At 46.4% G+C, this 23,202-nt stretch overlaps 1 protein-coding gene and 2 long non-coding RNA genes across 6 annotated transcripts in view; 1 reads left to right on the top strand and 2 right to left on the bottom strand.

The window, feature by feature from the left end:
• XPO7 (exportin 7) overlaps positions 1-11,272 on the bottom strand; it is a 61,161-nt gene extending 49,889 nt beyond the window's left edge. For 2 of the 4 annotated variants that reach the window (XM_081333921.1, XM_081333924.1), the window contains exons 1-2: positions 11,150-11,272; positions 9,379-9,559 (exon numbers count right to left, since the gene is read on the bottom strand). In XM_081333921.1, the coding sequence (XP_081190047.1) occupies positions 9,379-9,402 (24 nt within the window). In that variant the 5' untranslated portion in view covers positions 9,403-9,559; positions 11,150-11,272. The remainder of the gene's footprint in view (positions 1-9,378; positions 9,560-11,149) is intronic. The other 2 variants (XM_081333922.1, XM_081333923.1) reach the window with 2 other exon arrangements.
• A 547-nt stretch (positions 11,273-11,819) lies between these two features.
• Positions 11,820-18,820, top strand: LOC308671540. Its single transcript, XR_014027228.1, has 2 exons — positions 11,820-12,057; positions 15,453-18,820. It is a non-coding gene; the product is annotated as an uncharacterized lncRNA (long non-coding RNA).
• LOC308671539 lies at positions 11,936-16,996 on the bottom strand. The gene is made up of 3 exons (XR_014027227.1): positions 16,892-16,996; positions 15,456-16,431; positions 11,936-12,075 (listed from the first exon to the last, which is right to left on the bottom strand). It is a non-coding gene; the product is annotated as an uncharacterized lncRNA (long non-coding RNA).
• Positions 18,821-23,202: the final 4,382 nt, after the last annotated feature.

The raw sequence follows: 23,202 nt of genomic DNA, 5'->3' as shown, positions 1-23,202 counted from the left end.
CACAACTGGATGAACTAATTCTATTTTATCATAAGGCTGTATCAAAAAAATCTTGCAAGTGTGAAAGTATAAACTTCCCACCTCCACTTTTTACTGCTTGATCCATTAGGGCAGGTCCTTCATAAGTTCCTTCCTCTGCCCATTACTCCATTCAGGACTCCTGCATCTTGTCTGACTTGTTACTTTACGCAGCTTCTCTTCTCCTTGTCCCACAACTTCATCCACACATCCCTTTACACAACCCTGGGATTCTATGTATAAAGAGCCAGCAAACCCCACTCCCCCTCATGTTGATGATAGTACTTAACCTGGTAATAAAACCAGGAACTCAACAATTGTGAGCTATTTCTATTGGAAATACTCATTTTCTCTGTAACCACATTGATCTCCACATGTTGCAATTATACAGCTGTGAGGAAAATAAACATTTTGCAGCACTGAACTTACACTTCAACGAACGCACTTGTACCAAACACTGTACCTCTTCAGTGTAGCTCTACGGCAACTGGATTAAGCAATCATTTTCAAGGTTATAACACTCTGTATTAGCCCAGCGATTCTCAACTAATGACACATAGACCAAACATAAATGAGCTCCACCCCAGGGCAAATCATTAAACTTTAATAACATCTTCAAACACACTGTAAATAATAAATACATCAGGATGCAGGAAAACAGATAGATGCCCTGCTAGAAAACTATACCTGGTTCAATAGCAGCAAATGAGAGGGACCTTGGCGTCCTATTGCACAATCACTTGAGTACGAACCAGCCGTGTGCGGCGGCAAGCAGCCAAAAACCCCAATGTAATCCTAGGGCTAGAATCAAGAAGTGTTAATACTTTACAATGCCTTGGTAAGGCCACACTTGCAATACTGCATCCAGTTTTGGTCACCATGATATAAAAAGATGTTGAGACTCTAGAAGGAGTGCAGAGATGAGCGACAAAGATGATGAGGGGGCTAGTGAGAAGAACTAGGGGTGACACGATAGCATCATTGCCAGCCATTCAGTCACGTCCGATCCTCGGCCGTTCTATGGATCAGCACTCTCCATGCCTCTCGTGTCTCGCACTGCGTCCTTCAGATCCACCATGGTCATCCAGGTGTCATCCTTTATAGCGTCCAGCCAGCAGATACTAAGGCAGCCCCTTCTCCTTTTTCCACTGATCATGCCCAGAACGATTGGCTTTTTGAGTGAGTCAGCTCTCATGACATGCCCAAAGTATGACGGTTTCTCTCTGGCAATTTTGGCTTCAGGTGATATTTTTGGTGAGGTTCGGTCTTTCTTTGTGATTTCTGCAGTCCATGGGATGCGTAACAGCTCAAAGGAGTCCACTCTTCTCCTATCTGCCTTTTTCAGAGTCCATATTTGACAGCCATTAGTAGCAATTGGAAAAAATATGGCCTTAACCAATCTGCATTTGGTTGTGAGGCTGATGCCTTTATTCTTCCAGATGTTATTCATGCCAGACTTTGCAGTTCTTCCAAGTGTTATATGCCTTCTGATCTCAGGGCTGCAGTCACCACCTGAGTCGATTTTTAAAGATGAATTGCTTTGCTGTTTCGATGGCCTCACTGCCAGTTTGCACTCTGACCTGGGTGTTCTCTGCAGTGGTCATTATCTTTCTTTTCTTGATGTTACGGTGCGGTCCAAATTTTTCACTTTCATGTTTTCTCAGGAGTAACCGCTCCAGATCTTCCTTGATTTCTCCGAGTAACGTTGTGTCATCTGCATATAGGAGGTTGTTGATATTCCCACCACCGATTTTTTAACCCCAATGGCAGATTCCTCCAAATGTGCATTTCTCATAACTATTTCTATGTACACGTTGAATAGTATAAGTGACAGGATGCAGCCTTGCCGAGAGCCTTTTCCAGTTCTGAGCCATTTTGTGTCCCCATGCTGTTCTTACAGTGGCTGCCTGATCAGAGTACAGTGAGTGAATGAGCTGGATGCGGCGTGCGAATATTCCCAGTTCTTTGAGGCAGCTCCAGAGCTTGTCATGGTCAACACAGTCAAAGGCTTTTGTGTAGTCAGTGAAGCACACGTAGAAGTCTTTTTGGTATTCCTTTGCTTTTTCCATCATCCAACCGAGAATGGCAATATCATCGCGCGCTCTTCTTCCTTTCTGAAATCCTGCTTGTACAAGACTTCCCTGTGGGTGGTTGGATTCAAACGTGGCTGGATTATCTTCAAGAGAATTTTTCTCACATGTGGCACCAAGGCTGTGGTTCGGTGGTTGGAGCAGTCTTTCGTACCACCTTTCTTTGGGATTGGGATAAATATCGGCCTTTCCCATCCTTTTGGCCACTGGCCATCTTCCATACACTTTGGCAAAGCCTTGTCAATGCTTTTGTTGGCGGTAGTTTCCGCAGCTCTGCAGGAATTGCTGGGGCTTTGCAGTTAGGCCACCGGTTGAGCGCCCACCCTACCTCCTCCTCCATTTCTGGTAGGTCAGCTTCTCCTCTTACGGCTTGGCCTTGTTTTTCGTTCGTGTAAAGTTGTTCTACATATTCCTGCCATCTTTCTCTGACTGCTTCATGTAGATGAAGATTCAGTCATCAAGGCCAAAAGTATCTCAAAAAGTTAAGTCATGGCAACTGAACCAAACTTTGATAATTTAACCTTTTGAGATTCTTCCGATTGCTTGTTGGTCATGCAGTTCCTGCCCATCACATCCTCGGAGGGCTTTCTGGCCTTCTCCTCATAAGTGAAATGCTCTCTTGTATGACTCTCGTGGCTCCTTCCTCCATTCTTACCTTGCTCAGCCCTGTGCTCTTCTTTATCTTTTCTGGAGCCTTGCATTTAGTCTTCGCATTTCTTCCCTGTCCCTCATGGCTTTTGCTTTCCTTCTCTCTTCTGCCGTCTCTATCGTAGCTTCTGATATCCATCTGGCCAGTTTCATTGGTTTCTTTTATGTAAATATATCCTTGGGTGACAGTTGTTTTTATTTCCTCCCATAGCTCATCTGAGTCCTTCGGGAAAGGGCGGTATATAAATCTAATAAAATTAAAAAAATTAAATTGGTTGTCTTTCTGTGATATTGATCACAACTTCAACTGCGTATGCCTGGGGAAACTTCTTAATAGATTAAATTTCCAAATCATGGGTGGCTGTTTGGAACCGCAGCGCTTGGCAGCTAACAGTTCGTGGTCTGATCCACAATCTGCACCTGGGAACATTTTCACGGCAAGGATGGAACTTTTCCACTTCAATTGGTATATGTAGTCAGTTTGGTTTCGATGTTCTCCGTTTGGTGAAGCCCAAGTATATAGTAGCCGCTTGGGTTGTTCAAACCATGTGTTCATTACACTTAGTTGTTGTCTGTAGCGTAGCTGAATCAGATGTTCTCCTGCCTCATTTAGTTCACCAAGGCTGAACTTGCCTGTGATCTCTGTCTTCCATTTTTCCCATTTCTGAATTGAAATCTCAATATAGAGATATAGAGATGATAGCATGATAGGCATGATAGCAATGTTCCAATTTTTGAAGGGATACTCCAAAGAACCAGAAGGCAGGTCAAGAAGCAATGGGTGGAAAGTAATCAAGGAGAGAACCAATTTAGAACTGAGGAGAAATTTCCTGAGAGAACAATTAATCAGTAGAACAGCTTGCCTTCAGAAGTTGTGTATGTGCTCCATCCCTGGAAGTTTTTAAGAAGAGTCACTTGTCTAAAATGATATATGGGCTTCTGCTTGAGGAGGGTGTTAGGACTAGAAGATCTCCAAGATCCCTTCCATTTCATTCCTATCATAGTGGATCCCTTGTTGTTTAAAAGAATAACTTGTGGGACTTAAGATACAAAAAGTTAAGAATCCCTGCCTTAATTCTAGCTCCATTTTGTGATGTTGGCTATGAAAGTTATTGGTCCTACAAAATCAACCAGGCAGACACTCAAATTACATGAACTGGTACTCAAGGTAAACTTCAAAAGGACACATTAATGGGACGATTATTGTACAGGTAAGTGAATATGGTAATACACTGCTACACAAACATTACGTTTTCAAAGCCATTAAAACTATTAATAATCCTACAATGCTGGGATTTATAGTGGGAGCTGAACTTCAACTAAATACAATTAATAGATGGATTTTAAACAAACACCAGGCCATATAAAGTGTCAGGTCCCTGTTTAATACTCTCTCTGCTGGAAAATGTTTGTGAAGTTTTAGATGTAAAGCTGATGGCACCTCCTTCAGCAGCAATGACAATGAAATACTTTTGTATTTACTAATCAATCCCATATATTGACATGGAGATTTTGACCCATTCCTCATTACAGAATTGCTTTAACACGCTGCTATTTTGGGTTGTTTTGCTTCATATCAGGCCACAACATTTCATAAACATTTAAATTATAGGGCTGGAAGGGACCTCAGGGGTTTTTTAGTCTAGCCCCTTGTTCAAGCAGGAGACCTTATGCCATTCCAGACAAATTTATTTATTTTATTTATTTTAATCCCATTTATATCCCGCCCTTCTCCGAAGACTCAGGGCGGCTTACAATTTAAGCACAAAGCAATGTGCTTAGCAATAGCCTTCATTCTATGTATATGCCTGCTTATTAGGGCTTTTGGGCCCCCCCAAGCGGCATTATTACAAAGTCAGCTTATTGCCCCCAACAATCTGGGTCCTCATGATTGTCCAATCTCTTCTTAAAACCCTCTAGTGATGGAGCACCCATACAACGTCTGAATGAAGCTGTTCTACTGATTAACTGTTCTGTCAGGACATTTCTCCTCAGTTCTAGATCAGTTCTCTCCTTGATTACTTGATTACAAGCCGGCCTGGCCTGAGGGGGGATTGGTGGGGTTTTTACTATCACTTTATTGGGGTTTTATTAATGTATTTATTGTTGGGCATGTATTTAATTAGTTTTTAATTTTTGTAGCTTTGTGTTTTATTCTTGCCCTGTACACCGCCCTGAGTCCTTCGGGAGAAGGGCGGTATACAAATATTAATAAATTAAATTAAATAAATTACTTCCCACCCATTGCTTCTTGTCCTGACTTTCTGGAGACAAATTCCTTGCGTGCCTAATCACATTTGGCCAATAAAATATTCTATTTCTTTTTCAATTTGTATTCCATTCCATTAAGTGGTACTATCACTTCTCATGATCTTGATGCTATTCCTCTTTTGATGCAGTTATTGTTTCAGTTTGCCCATCCTCAAATGCAAAATTTATTCTGTTTCAGTCTTTCTGTTGTAGTTTATTTATGCATTCAGGATATTTGGCTGATTCACATATGTTTAAGCTTTGATCTAAAGATGGATACCATACAACTCTCTAGCATTCTCTGGTACAATTCAAAATGTATTATTCACTCAAAAACAGCAAGCCAGTAGGTCCCAAAGCTGCAAAGTAGCCTCATATCATAATATCCGGATGAAGCGTTTGATTTTTCTGCAAATGTTTCTCATTAATACCAGCAGTTTTATTTCACTTGTTCTGTTCCAATGGTCTACTAGATCATCTTAGTACATTTTGGCAAACTTGAGTTGGGTATTTATGTGCTTTGTGGAAGGGAGTGGCTTTCTTTTTCACAATCTCTTATAACAGGACTGATAGGCTGCTTATCCTGTGTGATTCCAGGTGGCTTACAACAACCCATGAAAACATGGCTAAAAGCAGCCCCCAGCTTAACCCCCCCCGGTAGCCCAATGCCCAGGGAAGGCCCAGGACATCGTCCTCTGGAAGGCTACAAGGGCAGGGATCCCTCGGCTCTCGGCTGTCCCCAAGGGTTGGGAACTGAAAAGGCACACCTTTGGGGCCCCATCCCTTGCGGAAGGAGCCCCGGGGCATGCCCACCCTACCTTATCTAGTAGAGTAGGCAAACGCTCTCAGGGAAAGGTGGTCCTGCAAGTAACGTGGCCCTGTGCCACGTTAACCAGCATCCTGAATCCTACCCAGAAAGCAAGTGTGAGCCAGCGCAGCTTATGCAGCACTCGGGTTACTCAGGTGACCTGTGGGGCCACAAAGCTGCATGTGCTGCATATTCTTAACCAGTTGGAGCAGCACCTAAACAGCATTCCTGGGCTGGCCTGGGGCATATTTAATTAGATATCATTAGCATGTAGAAACAGGGACGCGGTGGCTCAGTGGGTTAGGACGCTGAGCCTGTCGATCAGGTCGGCAGTTTGGTGGGTCGAATCCCGAGTGCCGCGTAACAGAGTGAGCGCCTGTTACTTGTCCCAGCTTTTGCCAACCTAGCAGTTCGAAAGCACATAAAAATGCAAGTAGAAAAATAGGGACCACTACAGTGGGAAGGTAACAGCGTTCCGTGCGCCTTTGGCGTCTAGTCACGCCGGCCACATGACCACGGAGATGTCCTCGGACAAGCGCTGGTTCTTCGGCTTTGAAACGGAGATGAGCACCAGCCCCTAGAGTCAGAAATGACTAGCACGCATGTGCGGGGGGAACCTTTACCTTTACTTAGCATGTAGAAATGACTTGTCCAGTGTTTTTCTTAAGGAAGACTCAACAACTGACATGGGACAATATAAGTGGCCTGAGGACCTTTTCCCATTATTTTGGAGTCCTCTGAGATCTCCTCAAATATTGCATGCTTTGCAGTTGATTTTTACTTGAAGACCAATCATTAGAAGAATAAGCCATTGTATTTTCTCTGCTTTTACATTACCAACCTGATCGTCAATTCTGATCTCTTTGGCAATATTTTCATCCTTCCAATCTCAGAAGCCTGACATTGCACAACGTATTGGGAATGTTTTGCCATTGCCGGCAATGGGGTGGGCACGGCTTCCATGTGACGTGTCTGGCCTGCAGGCCAGCAGTTTGACACCCCTGGTATAAGGGCTCCTGCTTTGGGCAGGGGGTTGGACTAGAAGACCTCAAATGTCCTTTTTAGCCTTATGATTCTATTATTCTCTGTGTCATTCTTTCTCAGTCCTAAGGAGCTGGCGTGACAAACCACTTCTGAATTCTCGCCAAGAAAATTCTTGCAGGGTCCAGGCAGGAGTCTATACTGAGAACGCACGTGGGCTAATATAAAAGGAAAAAGGAATAACATTGCCACAGGCATATATTACACACCACTCAACCAAGAGGAGGAAATAGATTATCTATTTGCTAATCAGTTAGTTAAGGTGTGCAGGAAACACTCTACAGGGGTAATGGGGAATTTTAACTACCCTGACATCAACTGGGAGACAAACTCTGCACCTAGTGGGAGATCAAACAGGTTCCTGATGAACCTAGCAGACAATTTTGTCTCCCAAAAAGGTAGAGGAGGGAACTAGAGGATCAGCTATATCGGACTTAATTCTCACTAACAGAGATGAAATGATAGAAGGGGTTGAAGTTGTGGGAACTTAGGGGGAGAGTGACCATGTTATATTGGATTCAACATAATGCAAGTTCAAGAAATAGAACAAAGTCAAACTAGAATTTTGGACTTTAGAAGACCTGATTGCAATAAACTTAAGAGAGACCTTAGGAAGGATTCCATGGGTAAAATTCTAAAGGGCATAGCAACTCAAGAGCTTTGGGAAATTCTGAAAAATAAGATAATTAAAGTCCAGTCTAATACAATACCACTGAGAAAGAAAAATAAGTTACCTCAGACAAAACCAGCATGGTTGCATAAAGAGCTCTGATAAACTGAGACAAAAAGGACAAGTACAAAAAAATAGAGAGATACATAACTAAAATAGAATATCAGCAAATAGCCCAAATCTGCAAGAACAAATTCAGGGAAAGTAAGGCTCAGAATAAACCAAGACTTGCAACAAATGTCAAAAATAATAATAAAAAGTTTTTCCAGCATATAAAAAACAAAAAGTCTAGAAACAATTGGTTCACTAATGGAAGAAGATGGCAAAGAGGTGACTTGTAGCAGGGAGAAAGCAGAAGTATTGCTTTATGCAAAAATAAAATATAATACAACTTATCAAAAACAGCACCGTAGGAGACAGATTAGGAATACAAATCAAAGTTGCCAAGCATATGATAAGAAAACACTCATCCATCCTAGATGAGTTTTTTTTTAAATTCCATTTATATCCCGCCCTTCTCCGAAGACTCAGGGCGGCTTACAAGCTTAGCAGTAGCCTTCATTCTGTTTAAAACAACAGGACCAGAGGGACTGCATCCCAGAATTCTGGAGGAGCTGGCAGACGTGATCTTAGAACCACTGAACCATATCTTTCAAAGAGCCTGGAGCATCAGGGAACTACCAGAGGACTGGAAAATGGTGGATGTAATTCCCATCTTCAAACACGGGGGAAAAATGGATCCAGGAAACTACTGATCTATCAGCCTGACATCTATACCTGGAAAGATTCTGGAAAAGATAATCAAGCAACGAATGAACATGGGTTTGTCAAAAACAGATCATGCCAGACAAATCTTATTGCATTCTTTGACAAAGTGACAAAATTAGTGGACCAGCAAAATTCTGTGGATATAATTTATTTAGACTTCCATAAGGCATTTGACAAAGTAGATCACAACCTACCTCTTGGTGAGATTGAAAAATGTGTGACAGGATCACCACCAGATGGATTTAAAACTGGCTAAGTACACTCAATGTGTTGTCATCAATGGAACTACATCTAAATGGAAGGAAGCATGCAGTGGGCTATCTAAAGATTCTGCCTTAGGCCCGGTATTCTTCAACATCTTCCTAAACGATTTAGCTAAGGGAATAGAAGAGGTATTCATTAAATTTATCAACAACAGCAACGGAGTGTGTGTGTGTGTGTAAGATTTTCCTCCTCATGCCATCTATCTACTGAACACCTAATTCTCACACTGCTGTCTAATGTCTATGCATATTTCCCCATGTAGTATGGCTGTAGTATTATCACTTATCCTTATCTTTACTACTTCACTACTGATACTATGATGATGATGATGATTCTGTTGCTTTGCATGTACATTGAAAGCTATTGCACCAGAGACAAATACCTTGCGTGTCTAATCACACTTGGCCAGATGAAGTATCCTATTCCTATTCCATTCTAATGTTTAGTAAGACCATACTTGGAATATTGCATCCAGTTTTGGTCATCACAATACGAAAAAGATGTTGAGACTCTTGAAAGAATGCAGAGAAGAGCAACAAAGATGATTAGGATGCTGGAGGATAAAACATATGATGAACAGTTGCAGGAACTGGGTATGTCTAGTCCAATGAAGAGAAGGACTAGGGGTGACATGATAGCAGTCTTCCATGATAGCAGATATTTGAGGGTTTGCCACAGAGAACAGGGGGTCAACCTATTCTCCAAAGCACCTGAGGGTAGGACAAGAAGAAACAGATGGAAACTTATCATGCAGAGATCCAACCTACAACTAAGAAGAAATTTCCTCACAGTGAGAACAATTAATCAATGGAACAGCTTGCCTTCAGAAACTGTGGATGCTCCATCACTGGAGGTTTTCAAGAAGAGACTGGACAACGATGTTCCTGCCAGAAGCCATCGAAAAGTGTGACAAATACTGTTTCAGATCCATGCCTGGGTCTGAAACTGTTTCATTCAGGATCCGCTGAGGGTGCTGTGTGACCATCTTCTCCACCACCTTCCCTAAAAAAGGAAGGCTGATAGTGGATGAGAATCCTCTACAGCTTTCTAACCCAGCAGCCTAAACTTATTGGCCAAAAACCTGCAAACCCACATCCAACTTTTATGCGATGGAACAATGTATTTATTAATCTTTGTAACTAGGTTTTGTCCAACAGTATTTAAAGCAACTTACACTAACCCATCATTATTTTTAAGGAAGGCAACTGGACTTTCTTGTTTTTTTCCTTAAAAAGATTTCGTGAAACATTTGCGAAATGTTTTCAAGGAAAAAACCAAAAAAGTCCAACTGCCATTTGAAAAAGCACCTTTGGGACAACCTTAACCTGGATGACTGAGAATCTCCATAGACATTTTTAAGGAAAAAATCTGACATAAGAATTTTCAGAGCCTCAAAGCTCTGAAGCCGTGGCCTTCCAATGAGGCCTCTTGCCTACAGAGAATAGCAGAAATGCTGATGAGCCATTGGCACTGATATCCAGAAGGGGGACTGTGGCAAACTTTTCATCCACGGCCTTTGGCACCAAAGCACAATCGCCGACCAAGCTCGCAAGCCTGAGAGAAGATCCTTCTTAATGACCGACAGTAGGACAGGCAACTGGTATGAGTACAGGTGGTCCTCGACTTACGACCACAATGAGTCCAACCTTTACGTAGCTGAGCGAGACATTTGTTCAGTGAGTTTTGCTCCATTTTTACGACCTTTCTTGCCACAGTTGCTAAGTGAATCACTGTAGTTGTTAAGTTAGTAACGTGGTTGTTAAGCGAACCTGGCTTCCCTACTGACTTTACTTTCAGCTTGATCCGAGGGGGAACTGACCGCCCTCATATTGGGGGCCCAGGGACAGGAGGAAAGCGGAGACTTACAGCAACGAGACGCCTCTCCAGCACCGACTGGAGGGGGGTGGTGAGGAAGGCAAGGGGGTAGCCCCAAGCAGCCGAGAAGGGCCTCTGCACCAGATCGCTCCGCTTCGGGGCCGCCAGCTTCCACCCAGGAGAGAAGGGCCGCCTTCTGCTCCCCCCTCCATTCTTTCGCCTCGCCACCCGGGGCCACGTGGGGAGCAGAGGAACCCCGGGCATCGGCCAGGCCCACCTGCCCGGGTCCAAAGCCAGCGCCGAGCCGCCTCGCAGCCCCATCGGACAGCGGAGCTCGGGCTCCCGGCGAAACCGACCTCGAGGCGGAATTTCCCGACCAGCCGCGTCAGGGACGAAACGTGCGGCGAGAAGCGGTTCGCACGCCGACTGCTGGCGGGCTAAAAGGCGGGACCCCTTTCCGGAGGACGCGGGAGGGCCGGCGGGGCCCCTCACCCGACAGAGGGACGCAGGCAGCGCTCCTTCCGCTTCTCGCTGCGGATCCCGGCCGTGGGCGGCCCGTCCGGCGCCCCCCGCCCCCCGGCGCCCCCCGAGACCGGCTCCCGCGCCCGCCAGAGACGACCCGGGCCTGCACCGCGCGCGGCCCCCGGGCTCGGAAAGGACAGCGCGCCACCGGCCCTCGAGTGGGCGCCGCGCCGGCCTTAAATCCGCCCGCTCGGGCCCCGGGTGGCGGCCTGCGAAGCGGCGGCGGCGAGCGCGCCGCGGGCCCCTCCGCCTCACCTGCACATGATCCGCCATTTTGCTCCATTCATGTTCTGCTCCGCCGCCGCCGCCACCGCCGCCGCCTCCCCCTCCCGCAGGCGACCTAGGCAAGGTTCCTGCGCGTGCGCGCGTCCGGCGGCCTCCCCACGCATTCGGCGTAAGGGATCCCCGAGCGCCAGAGGCCGCGCTGCGGCGCGTGCGTTTGGAGAATAGCGCGGCTCAGTGCAGCGGCGTAAGAGGGCCGGTCGCGCGGCAGCGACGTCGCCTGACGCGCAGGGGGAGGCGAAGGGGAGGAGCCGAGCTGTGTTTACTTGTTTCTTAAAGGGCCCGCGCGCCGCTTGGGGCCTGGAACGCGCCTGCGCGGCCCGGGTGGAAGCGCGGCGGAGCCTCCGAGGGAGCCGAGCGGGCGCCGGCCGAGGCGGGGGAAGGAAGGCCGGGCGCGCGGAGCGGGCGGGGAACGGGCCGAAGGGGGCACAGGCGCGGCGGCCGCGGGGCTGGGGAAGGTGGCCGGCGCCCCGGCCGTTGGGCGGCCCGAGAGCCCAGCTCGCCAGGCCCGGGCGGAGCTGCGGGGCGGCCTCGTGACGGACAAGCGGCGGAGAGCGAAGCGGCGCTTTCCGCCGAGGGAAGCCGCTTGAACGGAGGGACGACTCGGCTTCCCTCCCCGCGCCGCGGCCGCCGTTGGAGGAGAGGCCCGGCTGAGGCCGACGCTTCCGTTCTCCGCCTTCGTCGGGCGCGAGTTAAAACACCGGGAGAGCCGCTCCCGCCGCCCGCCTGGAGCAGCGGCGGCGCGACCCTGAAACGACGGCCGGTTGGGCGCCCCGGATCGGCCCTGCGGAGGCTTGGCGACCCTGGCTTCCCTGTCGCCCGGAAGCAGGCGGCGTCGTGGGGCGTCTCGGCCGGTGCGGCACCGGCCCGTGCACGTTGCTGTAAGGCATTTGGTGTTTCTTTTCCAAGGCAGCGAGCAGCGGTTCTGCATTCTCTCTGAAAGCGATAGTGACGTGCAAAATAATGCATTCTTGCCTGCTTTTTGTGTGTTTTCCATTATGAACAGATAACCAAATGCAGAAAACCACAATACGTAGTAGTATTATTTCAGTGGACGTAGCTCGCTGCATCCTATCCTGACTGGTACTATTTAGACAGGATATTAGCTTGCTATTGAAACGGAGATGAGCCCCTAGAGTTGGAAACGACTAGCAGGCGTGTGCGGGGGAACCTTTACCTTTACCTTTTACGTAGTCCTAGTGGCTGTTTTTCATCTAGGAAATTTATTTTTATTGTATTTCAACTTTTTGAGATTTTGAGATTGATGTACATTATCCAAAACACACATTTGCTTAAATGCCGGGGTGGATAATCAGATTTTTTAAAATTTAAATTGGATTTTTTAAAATCAAATTTATTTTAATAAAATGCTTTTGGAGTAAAAATCTAAATATGGTTTCCATTTAAGATACATTAATAATTTACTTTATTCAGCATGAAATGGAGCTTAGTTATGTAGCATGAGGCTGTATAATCTGCAATATTTACATTTTTGGTAAACGTATTCAATAAATCCAAGCTTTATAAGCTGAGATAACATGCACTGCGTTGATGCATTCACACAATTTCACAGTAACCATGAGATAAATCATAAAGCAAAGTTCAGGAATATTCTTTTATCTCATTGTTTTGCAAATCTGTATACACTACAAACTGTATGATTGTTTGAAGAAAAAGACATCTATACCAGGCTCTGAGTGTTTTAATTAAATAAAAGAATTTGAGTAGTTTTCCAACTATCGTGTAAGACCTGGTCTTGTATTATTTTTGCCTCCAAAAGAGGCATTAGGTCTTATTTTGGGGGTATGTCTTATAGTTTTTGTGCCTCGCCTCTTGGTGGCGGCACCAACAGCACCGTCCATCAGACGCTTGCATGGCTGCCAACCCACTTGTGCTGCGGCCACTTGTGGCAGGAGCCGCGTGGCATATGCTGCTGCCGCCACAAGGAGGTATGGCAGGTGGAGCGGGTGGAGCTGCCCCATGCGCCCCGCACCCACTTACTTCAGGGCCCCACCAGCCAGGCCATTCCTTGCTCGGTGACCTTCCCTTTCACTCCCCTCCCAAGCCAGACTGCCATGCTACGAAGAATGGGCGGGGTGGGCCCAGTCCCCCTCCACCGTTTTGGAGCCAGGCGGAAGTGACAGCGAAAGGTTCCGCTGAAGTTTGTGGGACTAAAAAAAGTTCAGTCAGACCTTCCAACTTCTGGCGAGATCTTTTTTTCCCCGCAAGAAGGTCTGACTGAACTTTTTTTAGTCCCACAAACTCTGTTCCCCTGCAGCAGAGCTGGGAAGCAGATTAGTGAAGAAATGCTTTCGTGAAGAGAAAGGAGCTGGCCAGTGATGTGCCAAACTATACAGCAGTACCGGGAGGAGAAGCGGCTCCCCTCCCACTTCTCCATTCTCTCCAGTGGCGGAGGCAGGTGGCAGGGGAGGCTTGTGTTGCCCAGTCACGGCGCAAGCCACGGGAGAGTTGGTGGAGTAGGAGGAGGCGGCTGCTGCCGGGCAGGTGATCTGTTGGGCAAAGCATAAAGAAAGCCCCTCCAGTGACAAACTGTGGCAGCAGAGCCTTTTGCTCTCACTCCCCCCTGGCTCCAAAATGGCAGAGGGGGACCGGGCCTATCCCGCCCATCCTCCGTAGCATGGCAGTCCGGCTCAGGAGGGGAGTGAAAGGGAAGGTCGCCAAGCAAGAAATGGTCTGGCTGGGGGGGCCCTGAAGTAAGCAGGTGTGGGGGGCAGCTCCACCCCTCCCCCACCCACCTTGCTTCATGGTGGCAGTGGCATGACACCCGCTCTCTTGCCCCATTGCGGCAGCGAAGTGGATGGAATGGGCAGGGTCCTAACTAGGGCTTATTTTGGGGGTAGGCCCACCCCCCAAAATCAGGGTAGGTCTTATTTTTGGGGTAGGTCTAATTTTGGGGAAAATCCTAGTTTTGGCAGGCAGTGGTGCAGGCTGGGGTATGGGTGGCATAGCGCAGGTAATGACTCATGCCACTTGCAGCGTCCCCTCCCCCAGAGTCCACAGGTGTGTGAAGAGGGCGAGGGCCATTTGCTGGTCTCCTTCAGGGGACGCCTGTTTTTCTTCCTTCCTCATTACAAATATCTTCCTGCCACTCTGCTCTTAACGCTGTGCGGCTCTTGTCCAGCAATTTAAAGTGGACTTTCAAGCCATGATCACCGGCAGCACAGCCACCAACCACGCTGGCAGCCTGTCCCCCTCCCCTTGTCCCTTCCTGGGCACTGGGGGAGGGAAAGAAGGAAGGAAGGAAGGAAGGAAGGAAGGAAGGAAGGAAGGAAGGAAGGAAGGAAGTAATGGACAGACAATGGGAGGGAGGGAAGGAAGGAAGGCGCCCACGCCAGTTCCACCCCCCTCCACCAGAGACCATGGATCCCCCCACATCCCCCCCACCTCCCAAAGGCACCCCACAGCCTGAGTGATGAGCTGGCCACGCTCCCCCCGGCCATTGACTTTGCTTGTCAAAAAGTTGCAAAAGGTGATCACATGACCCTGGGACACTGTGACCGTCATAAGTATGGATCAGTTGCCAAGCATCTGTATGTAAATCACATGACCGTGGGGATGCTGCAACAGTCATAAGTGTGAAAAATGGTCATGTCACTTTTTTCAGTGCCACTGTAACTTCGAACAGTCACTAAGTGAATTGCTGTAAGTCAAGGACTACCTATACTTTATAATTTTTTTCCTTTTTTTTGGTCATCAAGTTTTTGACAACTTGCTAGGCGACTGGTGGTACTTGGATATTGCCTTATCCTAAAAGTGGTACAAGGGGTGAAAAGGTTGAAAAGCCCTGCTGTAGAGTACTGTAAAAATCCTATCTTCCTCAAATAGCTGAATCCAGAAAAAAATAATTTGCTTCTTAATGCTTGAATAGGCCTGCCTTCCTTCCTTCCTTCCTTCCTTCCTTCCTTCCTTCCTTCCTTCCTTCCTTCCTTCCTTCCTTCCTTCCTTCCTTCCTTCCTTCCTATGATTTCTCTGTATAAGCGAGAGTGACTGGATCATCCAGATGGCATCTGTTCTCTATTCTGTGAACTCCTGTTTTTCAACTGCAAACTATTTTTGTGAATTTTTATCCCTTCCTGTGAACCCTGATTTTCCTGATGACTAGAGTGTATGTAGAGTATGGCTTTCACAGTTCACTCTCCCCAGTTGTCAAGAATCAGATGAATAGAATAACATACTTGCACTACCGTATTGTATCCCCCCCCACTCTAACACTGAAGATAGATTATTCTGACACGCTCTCTCTCTCTCTCCCCAGTACTTATTTTCAGTGGGGATGTCCTCAAGGGAAAAGCAAAAGCTCCAACTTCAGCTAAGGAAGCAAGCAAGAATCAAAGGAAAACCATCCATCTTGATTTGAAGAAGATCATCAAAATGCACGAGGAATGGAAGAAGGAGAACATTCTGGCACAAGAAGTAGGGCTGGCCCATTCCACCATCTCCACCATCCCGAAGGATCAGAGAGGTGATTAAAAGCGCCAGGAATGGATCCTGTTGTAACAAGATACTGAACAGGGCTCATCCACAAAACAGAAAAAAAGCAGCTCGGATTGAAGATCAGATACAAAAGAGGATTGCAGTCCTCATTCAGGCTAAAGGCATCCCCCATCTTTACAACACTGAAGGATAGAGCAGATGAGGGGTGCAGGGATCCTCAACTTACAACCATAATGGAGTCTACTCGTTGTAAGTTATAACAGTCATAATTGGGTCACCCACATGACCAACTTGATTTTACAACCTTTTTTGTGGCATTCATTGAGTGCTGCCGTTAAGGTACCAATGGTTCGCTATGGGCTAGTTTTGCCAAAAACCAGAAGTAAATGCTGGGTTTGACAAAACTCATAAATGTGGTCATGTTATTGAGATGCTGCAAATGGTTGTAAATGCAGGCCAGTTAGTAAGCACCCACTTTGTCACATGACCACAGGCAGGGTTCTGAATGTCTTGGGAGTGGGGGTCTGTTGGAACTTCAAACTGACACTGAATGACCAGTCATAAGTCAATATTTGGATTTATATTCATTGCCAGCTATGGCTGGTTTAAGTGATTACCAAAGCACACACACATTAGGTGAAGCCACAAGCACTGAGAAAGAAGCTGCTTAACTTTTTCTGGATGAATTTGATAAAGCCATAACAGGAAAGAACTGTTTGCCTGCTTGGGGTATTCTGAAAAAAGGAAATACAAGAAAATCCAGTTGCCTCCTGAAAAAAGCACCTTTGGGACAACCATACCTGGATGTCTAAGAATCTCCATAGACATTTAAGCTATGCATTTTGGGATGAACCCCATCGAATGGTGAGAGAACATGAACAGATTTTCAGAAAACACTGCAGACTACAGGAACCGTTTGTGCTTCAGTTTGAGATTCAGACAGCACAGACTTATCCCTAACAGCCTGCACCTGTCTTCAACCGTGAAGGACCCGGGGCAGAAAACATCCTGCAGCCAAGAAGGCTCCACACACATTTGCACCGCTCAGTTGACCTGGAGGACACAGGTAAACCTCCAAATGGCTTCAACGACACTCTAAAGGAATGCAAATGACCATCTGTCTGCAAGCAATATAAATCCGTCCATCTCCCTATATCTAGTCAGAGCTGAAGAAGCTTCTTGGATGAGAAGCAAAATGTCTTCAAAAGAAACACAAAGTCCAGTTGCCTCCTGCAAAAAGCACCTTTGGGACAACCATACCTGGATGTCTAAGAATCTCCATAGACATTCTGGAAAAAGAAAATGTTAGAGCACATCTGCCTGCAAAGGGAGCCAAAGCAGCGCCTGGGTATAAAGCATTTCTGGTCCACAAAACAGAAACCCCTCTGTGTTCATTACCAAGCCATTCAAAAAGCTTGGATGACACAAGTTCTCTCTGAGAATTGGTTTAGTGGTTGTTTCATATCTCAAGTAAAGAAATAGTGGTTTGACAACAGAATTCCTATTAAAGGCAATCTCCACCCAGATGTAAAGGTAATTTATTTACCCCCAAACACTCCCCCCCTCCCGCCCCCTGTTTCTGTCAGCTTATGTTCCAGGAAGATATTGCAACATTTGCTGAAGTCGCAGTTGGAGTGGAGAATGAAGCACTTATGTGTGACTTTTGGAAAGGCTGAAAGATCCTCATTTTATCTTGCAGCAGCATGGCAGACGTTTGCTGCAAAATTCAGGCAAGGAATTTTGAAAAACTGTTCAAAAATGTGCTGCTCTTTGAAGGATTTGACCATGACAAAGATTTGCATGAAATAAATTAGGACATCTTGACATTTATAGAATGATTTAATTTAGAGGTTGATGCTGAGAACGTAGACACTATCAGCCAACCAGTGAGGCCATAAAACACCTGAAGCCATACAAGATAAAAAAATGTGGACAGAGCTGACCCATAGAATTAGACATGATTGAATGGATAGCATTGACATCATAACTGTTGGAAAACATGGATCCAAATATGCAATATTTGGAAAAGTATGTTGCGATACAGATGACATCTTGAAATATTTTAAAATATATGAAGAAAAAATAAGCAATATACACTTGCTGAGTTATTTAGGAAAGTTACTCTTTCCTTAACTCTTCTTCCCTCCCCATCCACAGGAACAGGAGATGGATAATTCTTAACCATCAACCAGCTATTTTTTCTTTTTATGACCCTGTAATCCCTTGTTTCAGGGTGTGGTCAGGGCAACTGGAGCTGTTTACTGGCCAGATGCCCTTCCTGATGCCTACTTGGAGTTCACAGCAGATATTTTCTCTTTGCGCCCTGATAAACATCTGTCTTGGCCTAGGATTGAACTCTCAAGCTTCAAAGTGGGAGGTGAGCATCTTCACCTTTCATCGTGCTGCTTGCATTATGTATTGTTTCTTAAATGTACATGTTGCCCATTTCACTATCAAATGACTAGCCAGCATATCCAATATTACTCAAGACACAGAAAAAGAGTAACCTGCTGTATTGATCTTTATAGGTACTTGTAAGATCTGATTTTGCATTTCTAACTATATTGTAATGCAATATGCCATTATAAAGAGATTTTATAATGTTAAAAATGTACAGGGGTACATTTGAAGGGTAAGAAATTGATTACTGAATTAAAGACAGCTTAAGGGGGGGGATCGTTAGCCTTCTCCATCCTGCTGTCCGTCAGAGGTGTCCTAGAATTTCCAGCCATGACGGATTCTGCTCCTTGCCATGGCCCAGGACTGGACCACGCCTGGAGTGCAACCACAGAATTTAATACAATTCTGCTGTTTTACTTTTGAGACCAGTCATCTACTGTGGGAACGGCCAGAATTTGGCCTCCCAAGAATTTGGTTTCTCAGCCTTCAGCTTTCCCAACCCCCCCTTAATTGACCTCCACGTGGGTTACAGTGCAGAGCATACTCTCCTGACTCACAGGCAGGCTGGCATGTGGGAGGTTTGGGAAACGCTATGATAAAGCTTTCACATATAGTATCTTGTTTTTGTAATGATCTGATAGGCACCTGAGAAGTTCCAATTATGTATCCTATGTTGTATGAGACTGATGGAGTTTTTTTGTAATGTTGGAGGTGAATAAAAGTTCAGCGGGCAGTGCTCAAGGAGGCTTTTTTGTGGAGACGAGGCTGCCTGGCTGGTTCAGAGCTCTCTATCGACCCGGGTCTGAATTCTGTGCATACCGGCATCTCAGACTAACCAATCTTTTCCATCGTTAACTATGGGGGGTGAGGTGTTACCCCCCGTTGATAGGGCCCGCAACTTGGGTGTCCTCCTGGATTCACGGCTCAGTTTGGAAGATCATATAGGAGCCGTGGCCACGGGCGCTTTTGCCCAGGTTCGCCTGGTGCGCCATTACGGCCTTATCTGGACCGAGATGCCCTACGCACAGTCACCCATGCGCTCGTGACCTCCCGGCTAGACTACTGCAATGCTCTCTACATGGGGCTGCCCCTGAGGACCACTCGGAGGCTTCAGCTGGTGCAGAATGCAGCTGCGCAAGTTGTGATGGGAATCTCCCGATACTCCCATGTAACACCTTTTCTCCGCGAGCTGCATTGGCTTCCAGTTGCCCTCCGGGTGAGATTCAAGGTGCTGGTGATGACCTATAAAGCCCTAAATGGCATGGGCCCGGATTATCTAAGGGAGCACCTGCTGCCAGCGTCAATTTCCCATCGTCCTGTGCGCTCCCACAGGGAGGGCCTCCTCAGGGTACTGCCGGTCAAGGATTGCCGACGGGCGATCCACAGGGGGAGGGCGTTCTCTGTGGGCGCGCCTGCCCTATGGAATCAACTGCCAATGGAACTCCGGACTGCCCCCGACCTTCGTTCATTTCGCCGGGACCTAAAAACCTGGCTCTTTGAGCTATCTGGTCTGGACTGAGGGGTTTAATGTTTTTAAATTGTGATTTAATTTTTGTGGCTGGACTTAATTTAATTTATTTTAATTTTATATTGGATTGTTTTTAAATTTTGCCTTGTAAACCACCCTGAGTCCTTTGGGAATAGGGCGGTATATAAACCGAATAAATAAATAAATAAATAAATTCCTTTCCCTTTATCTGAATTCTTTCCCCTTCATCTGAATTTCTTTCTTCTTCAATCTACCTTAGGGACCTGTTCATTTTTCTGTTCATTACATCTAGGGAAATCATAAATTTATTACTTGCACTTCCAAACCTGTCAATTGACCTGCATGTCTGATTTGAGCTCAGTGAATTATCCCTAGTATTGTGTGTCACAGCAGTCTTGCTGTAATTAGGCACCATCGTCACCATATTGTATGAATGACTCACAAGTCCTGTTCAATTTAAGGGTGGGCTAAGTCCATGCAGGTGCTGTTTGTGTCCTATTTGGACCTCACATTGACTCAAAAAAATATTTTTTTCGTATACCAAAGAGAGAAAAAGATTCCTTGGGAGCATTCTGGATGTGACAGTGTTTTATTAATCTCTTGTAAAAACATAAGGGTCTAGGAAAAAACATGCATTCTGAAAAGGCATAGTACAGTAGCACAATGTATATTTACATAACATCAACAGAATAGTTTCATTTACATGCACTTATCATAGAGTTCACGGAACGCAGTGCAATGAATCAAGAAAAATTGGGAACCTTTGAATTAGAATACAGTAATATAGATTACACATTAACAGATCATGGAACCAGGTAAATTTATGTTTGATATACTAGCTTAACCTGGTAAAGGGGATTTTGTGCAACACAAGGTAGCACATATCAATTACAACTTATTGTAAAAATAATATTGCAAATAAAAAGCAACAGCTAGCAAGTTTCTATTGTTAGGGCCGATTCCTGAGTTTGAGAGGTCTAAGCATAATGCCTCGTGATGGCCTTTTTCAGCTAGCCTGGCAGTAGTAACTGCACAGGCTGTTTACAGTTGCCATTTTAGTTTCTCACCATACATAGCACAGTTAGTCCTCGACAGTTGTTTAGCGACTGTTCAAAGTTACAACAGCACTGGAAAAAATGGATGTAATGTTTTTCACAGTTACAACCTTTGCAGCATCCCTGTGATCATGTGATCGAAATTCAAGTCACGTGATCACCTTGCTACCTTCTCATAAGCAAAGTCAACGGGAAAGCCAGATTCACTTAACAATCATGGCAGGTAAAGTCGTAAAATGGGGCAAATCTCAACAAAGGTCTCACTTAACAACAGAGTTTTGGACTCAATTTTGGTTATAAGTCGAGGACTACCTGTTTAAGACAATCTTCCTGTTGAAATATACAACATAGAACACAGAACAACAGACGTGGAAGGGACCTTGGAAGTCCCCAACCTTTTGGGCACCAGGGACCAGTTCTGTGGAGAGAGGGTTTTTTTTGTGGACTGGGGGCGTGTGGTTTTGTATGCTGCCTGCATCCCGCGGATGGGGCTTCGCTTGTTTGCATGGACCAGTTTCTGGCATGTTGCGGACCAGTGGCGGTCCATGGACCGGGGGTTGGGGACCCCTGCTCTAGTCCAACTCCACGCACAAACAGGAAGCCCTTTACCATTCCTGACACACGGCCGTCCAGTCTCTTCTTGAAAACCTCCAGCGATGGAGCACCCATAGCACCCATAGACGGAAACTGTTCTACTGGTTCATCATTCTCTCCGTCGGGAAATTTCTCCTAGGTTAGGTCTCTAATGGTCTTCCACATATTACTTCTTGTATTTTACCCTTAAAGAACCAGGTTAAATTAGAAAGGCCTTTGGGGCTAGTGTTATTTTCAGTTAACTATGAAAAACATTTAAGGTCTTTGGTGGAATCTTTATAAGAAATTTAAAGCAGAGGTACATCTGTTAACTATTTTTTTCCTCTTAATAAGCTCTATCTTTTGTTACATAAATCTTATCTTTTTTAAGGCATTAATTTAAATTGTTTGGAGGAAAATATACACAGATTGTTCTCCTCAACCTTGTTCCCCAGTACTGCATCTCTTATTTCACTTAATGACCAGCTCGGTTACTTAACAATGGAAGGAAATTGCAAGGCTCAGTTGTAAGTCATGTAATGACCATACAGGTAGTACTTGAATTACGAATGTAATGGAGCCTGCCCACTCCATTCATAACTTGAGAATTCGTGGGAGTGAATCTCGTACCTCGAATGAGATGACTCCCAGCTCGTTAAGACGCAGGCGGCTCATTAAGTACACATGAGGTATCTCGGTGGGGAAGGCCATGGGGGGGTCTAGTGATGGAACAGGCCCTGAAGGCGTCCCGGACCCACTAAGATGCCTCATGCTTCCCCCTCCCTTCCTGCCGCACCAGACTCACCTTGCAAAATCTGTCTCCTCAGCTGCCGTTTCTTTCCCTTTGGGGGAGAGTACTCAGCTTTGAAATGCTTTTCACGCAGGCAATGGAAGCTCCTGGGTGCTGTAATATCATGTGAGTTCAAACACAAATTCTCTGCAAAAGAGATCATGCCCCCCCCCGGAAGCTTCCATTCTGGGTGGGGGGGGGAAGTGTTTGCTTCCTTTGCATGCCTATGGGGCAAAGCGTGGAATTGGAGTTGGCCGAGTGCAGGAACCAATGCCGCTGGGGCCCAGGTGTGCTGTTTGAGGGCAGGAACAAAGCCTTCAACTGAGCAGGGAGGCATCACGGGGCAAGTCCCCTTGCACCTGCGTTCAAGCTGCTGGCGGTGGCAGCAACAGCCACCTGAGTGGCCACGATCTCTCCTCCCCAGCCACCCACCCTGCCCAACCTACTGCTTGCCTGACCGGCCGGTGGCACAAATCCTGACTGCTCTTTTTGTCTTCCTCTTCACTCAAGCGGCGGCAGCAGCTTCAATTTCTCCACTCCATTCCAAAAGGAAGAAAGAGGAGGTGCAGGGCAGGAGTGCTCTCAAGAAAATGGGGGTGCGCTGGTGTGCGCCGGCCTTATTGAAAGCAATCCTGCTCTGCACCCCCGCTTCTTTCCACTTGGACAGAGCAGAGAAAGTCAACCCACTGCCGCTCAAACACTTTTTATCTGAACACAGGCCTGAGAGAGATTGGAAGGCCCGTCTGCCTGCAGAAACCGAAAGGAGTGCTCTGTGTGACTGCTTGAAGCTCTGTGTGACTCAGGTCTCCATTTGGATAAAGAGTGTTTCAGCACCTATGGGGCTATTCAAAATGCAGGGATTTGCTGCGTTTTGAAGCTCCATGGGACAGTCCTTTCTGAAGCGCCCACTGGCAGGCCTTTTCTCAAGCCCTTGCACAGTGGAGTGCATAGTTGCCACTCAGGCCAACATTTCAGCTGGGTGAGCCAGCCGACTGCATGCGGAGTCTCTTGCTGTGACCGCCATAGCTCCACAACTGCAGGAGCTTCTCATTTGGATTCTTGGAAGGAGCAGAGTAGGGAAGATCCAGGAAGTCACAGGCACTCTCTGCCACCAGATGGCGCCCTTTGCCCACTGTTGGTCAGAAGAAACTGCTGAGCCAGCAGGACTGAGCTGTTGTCAGGACTGGGATTCTGGAATGGGTGGCCTTAACAGGTGGCCTCCCCCCCTCGTCTCCACAATGGATGATCCTGCCAGGGGTCAGGA

Source organism: Vipera berus, assembly GCF_964194415.1.
Source record: "Vipera berus genome assembly, chromosome: 8".
NCBI lineage: Eukaryota > Metazoa > Chordata > Lepidosauria > Squamata > Viperidae > Vipera > Vipera berus.
This window is presented reverse-complemented; position numbering and strand designations above follow the sequence as displayed.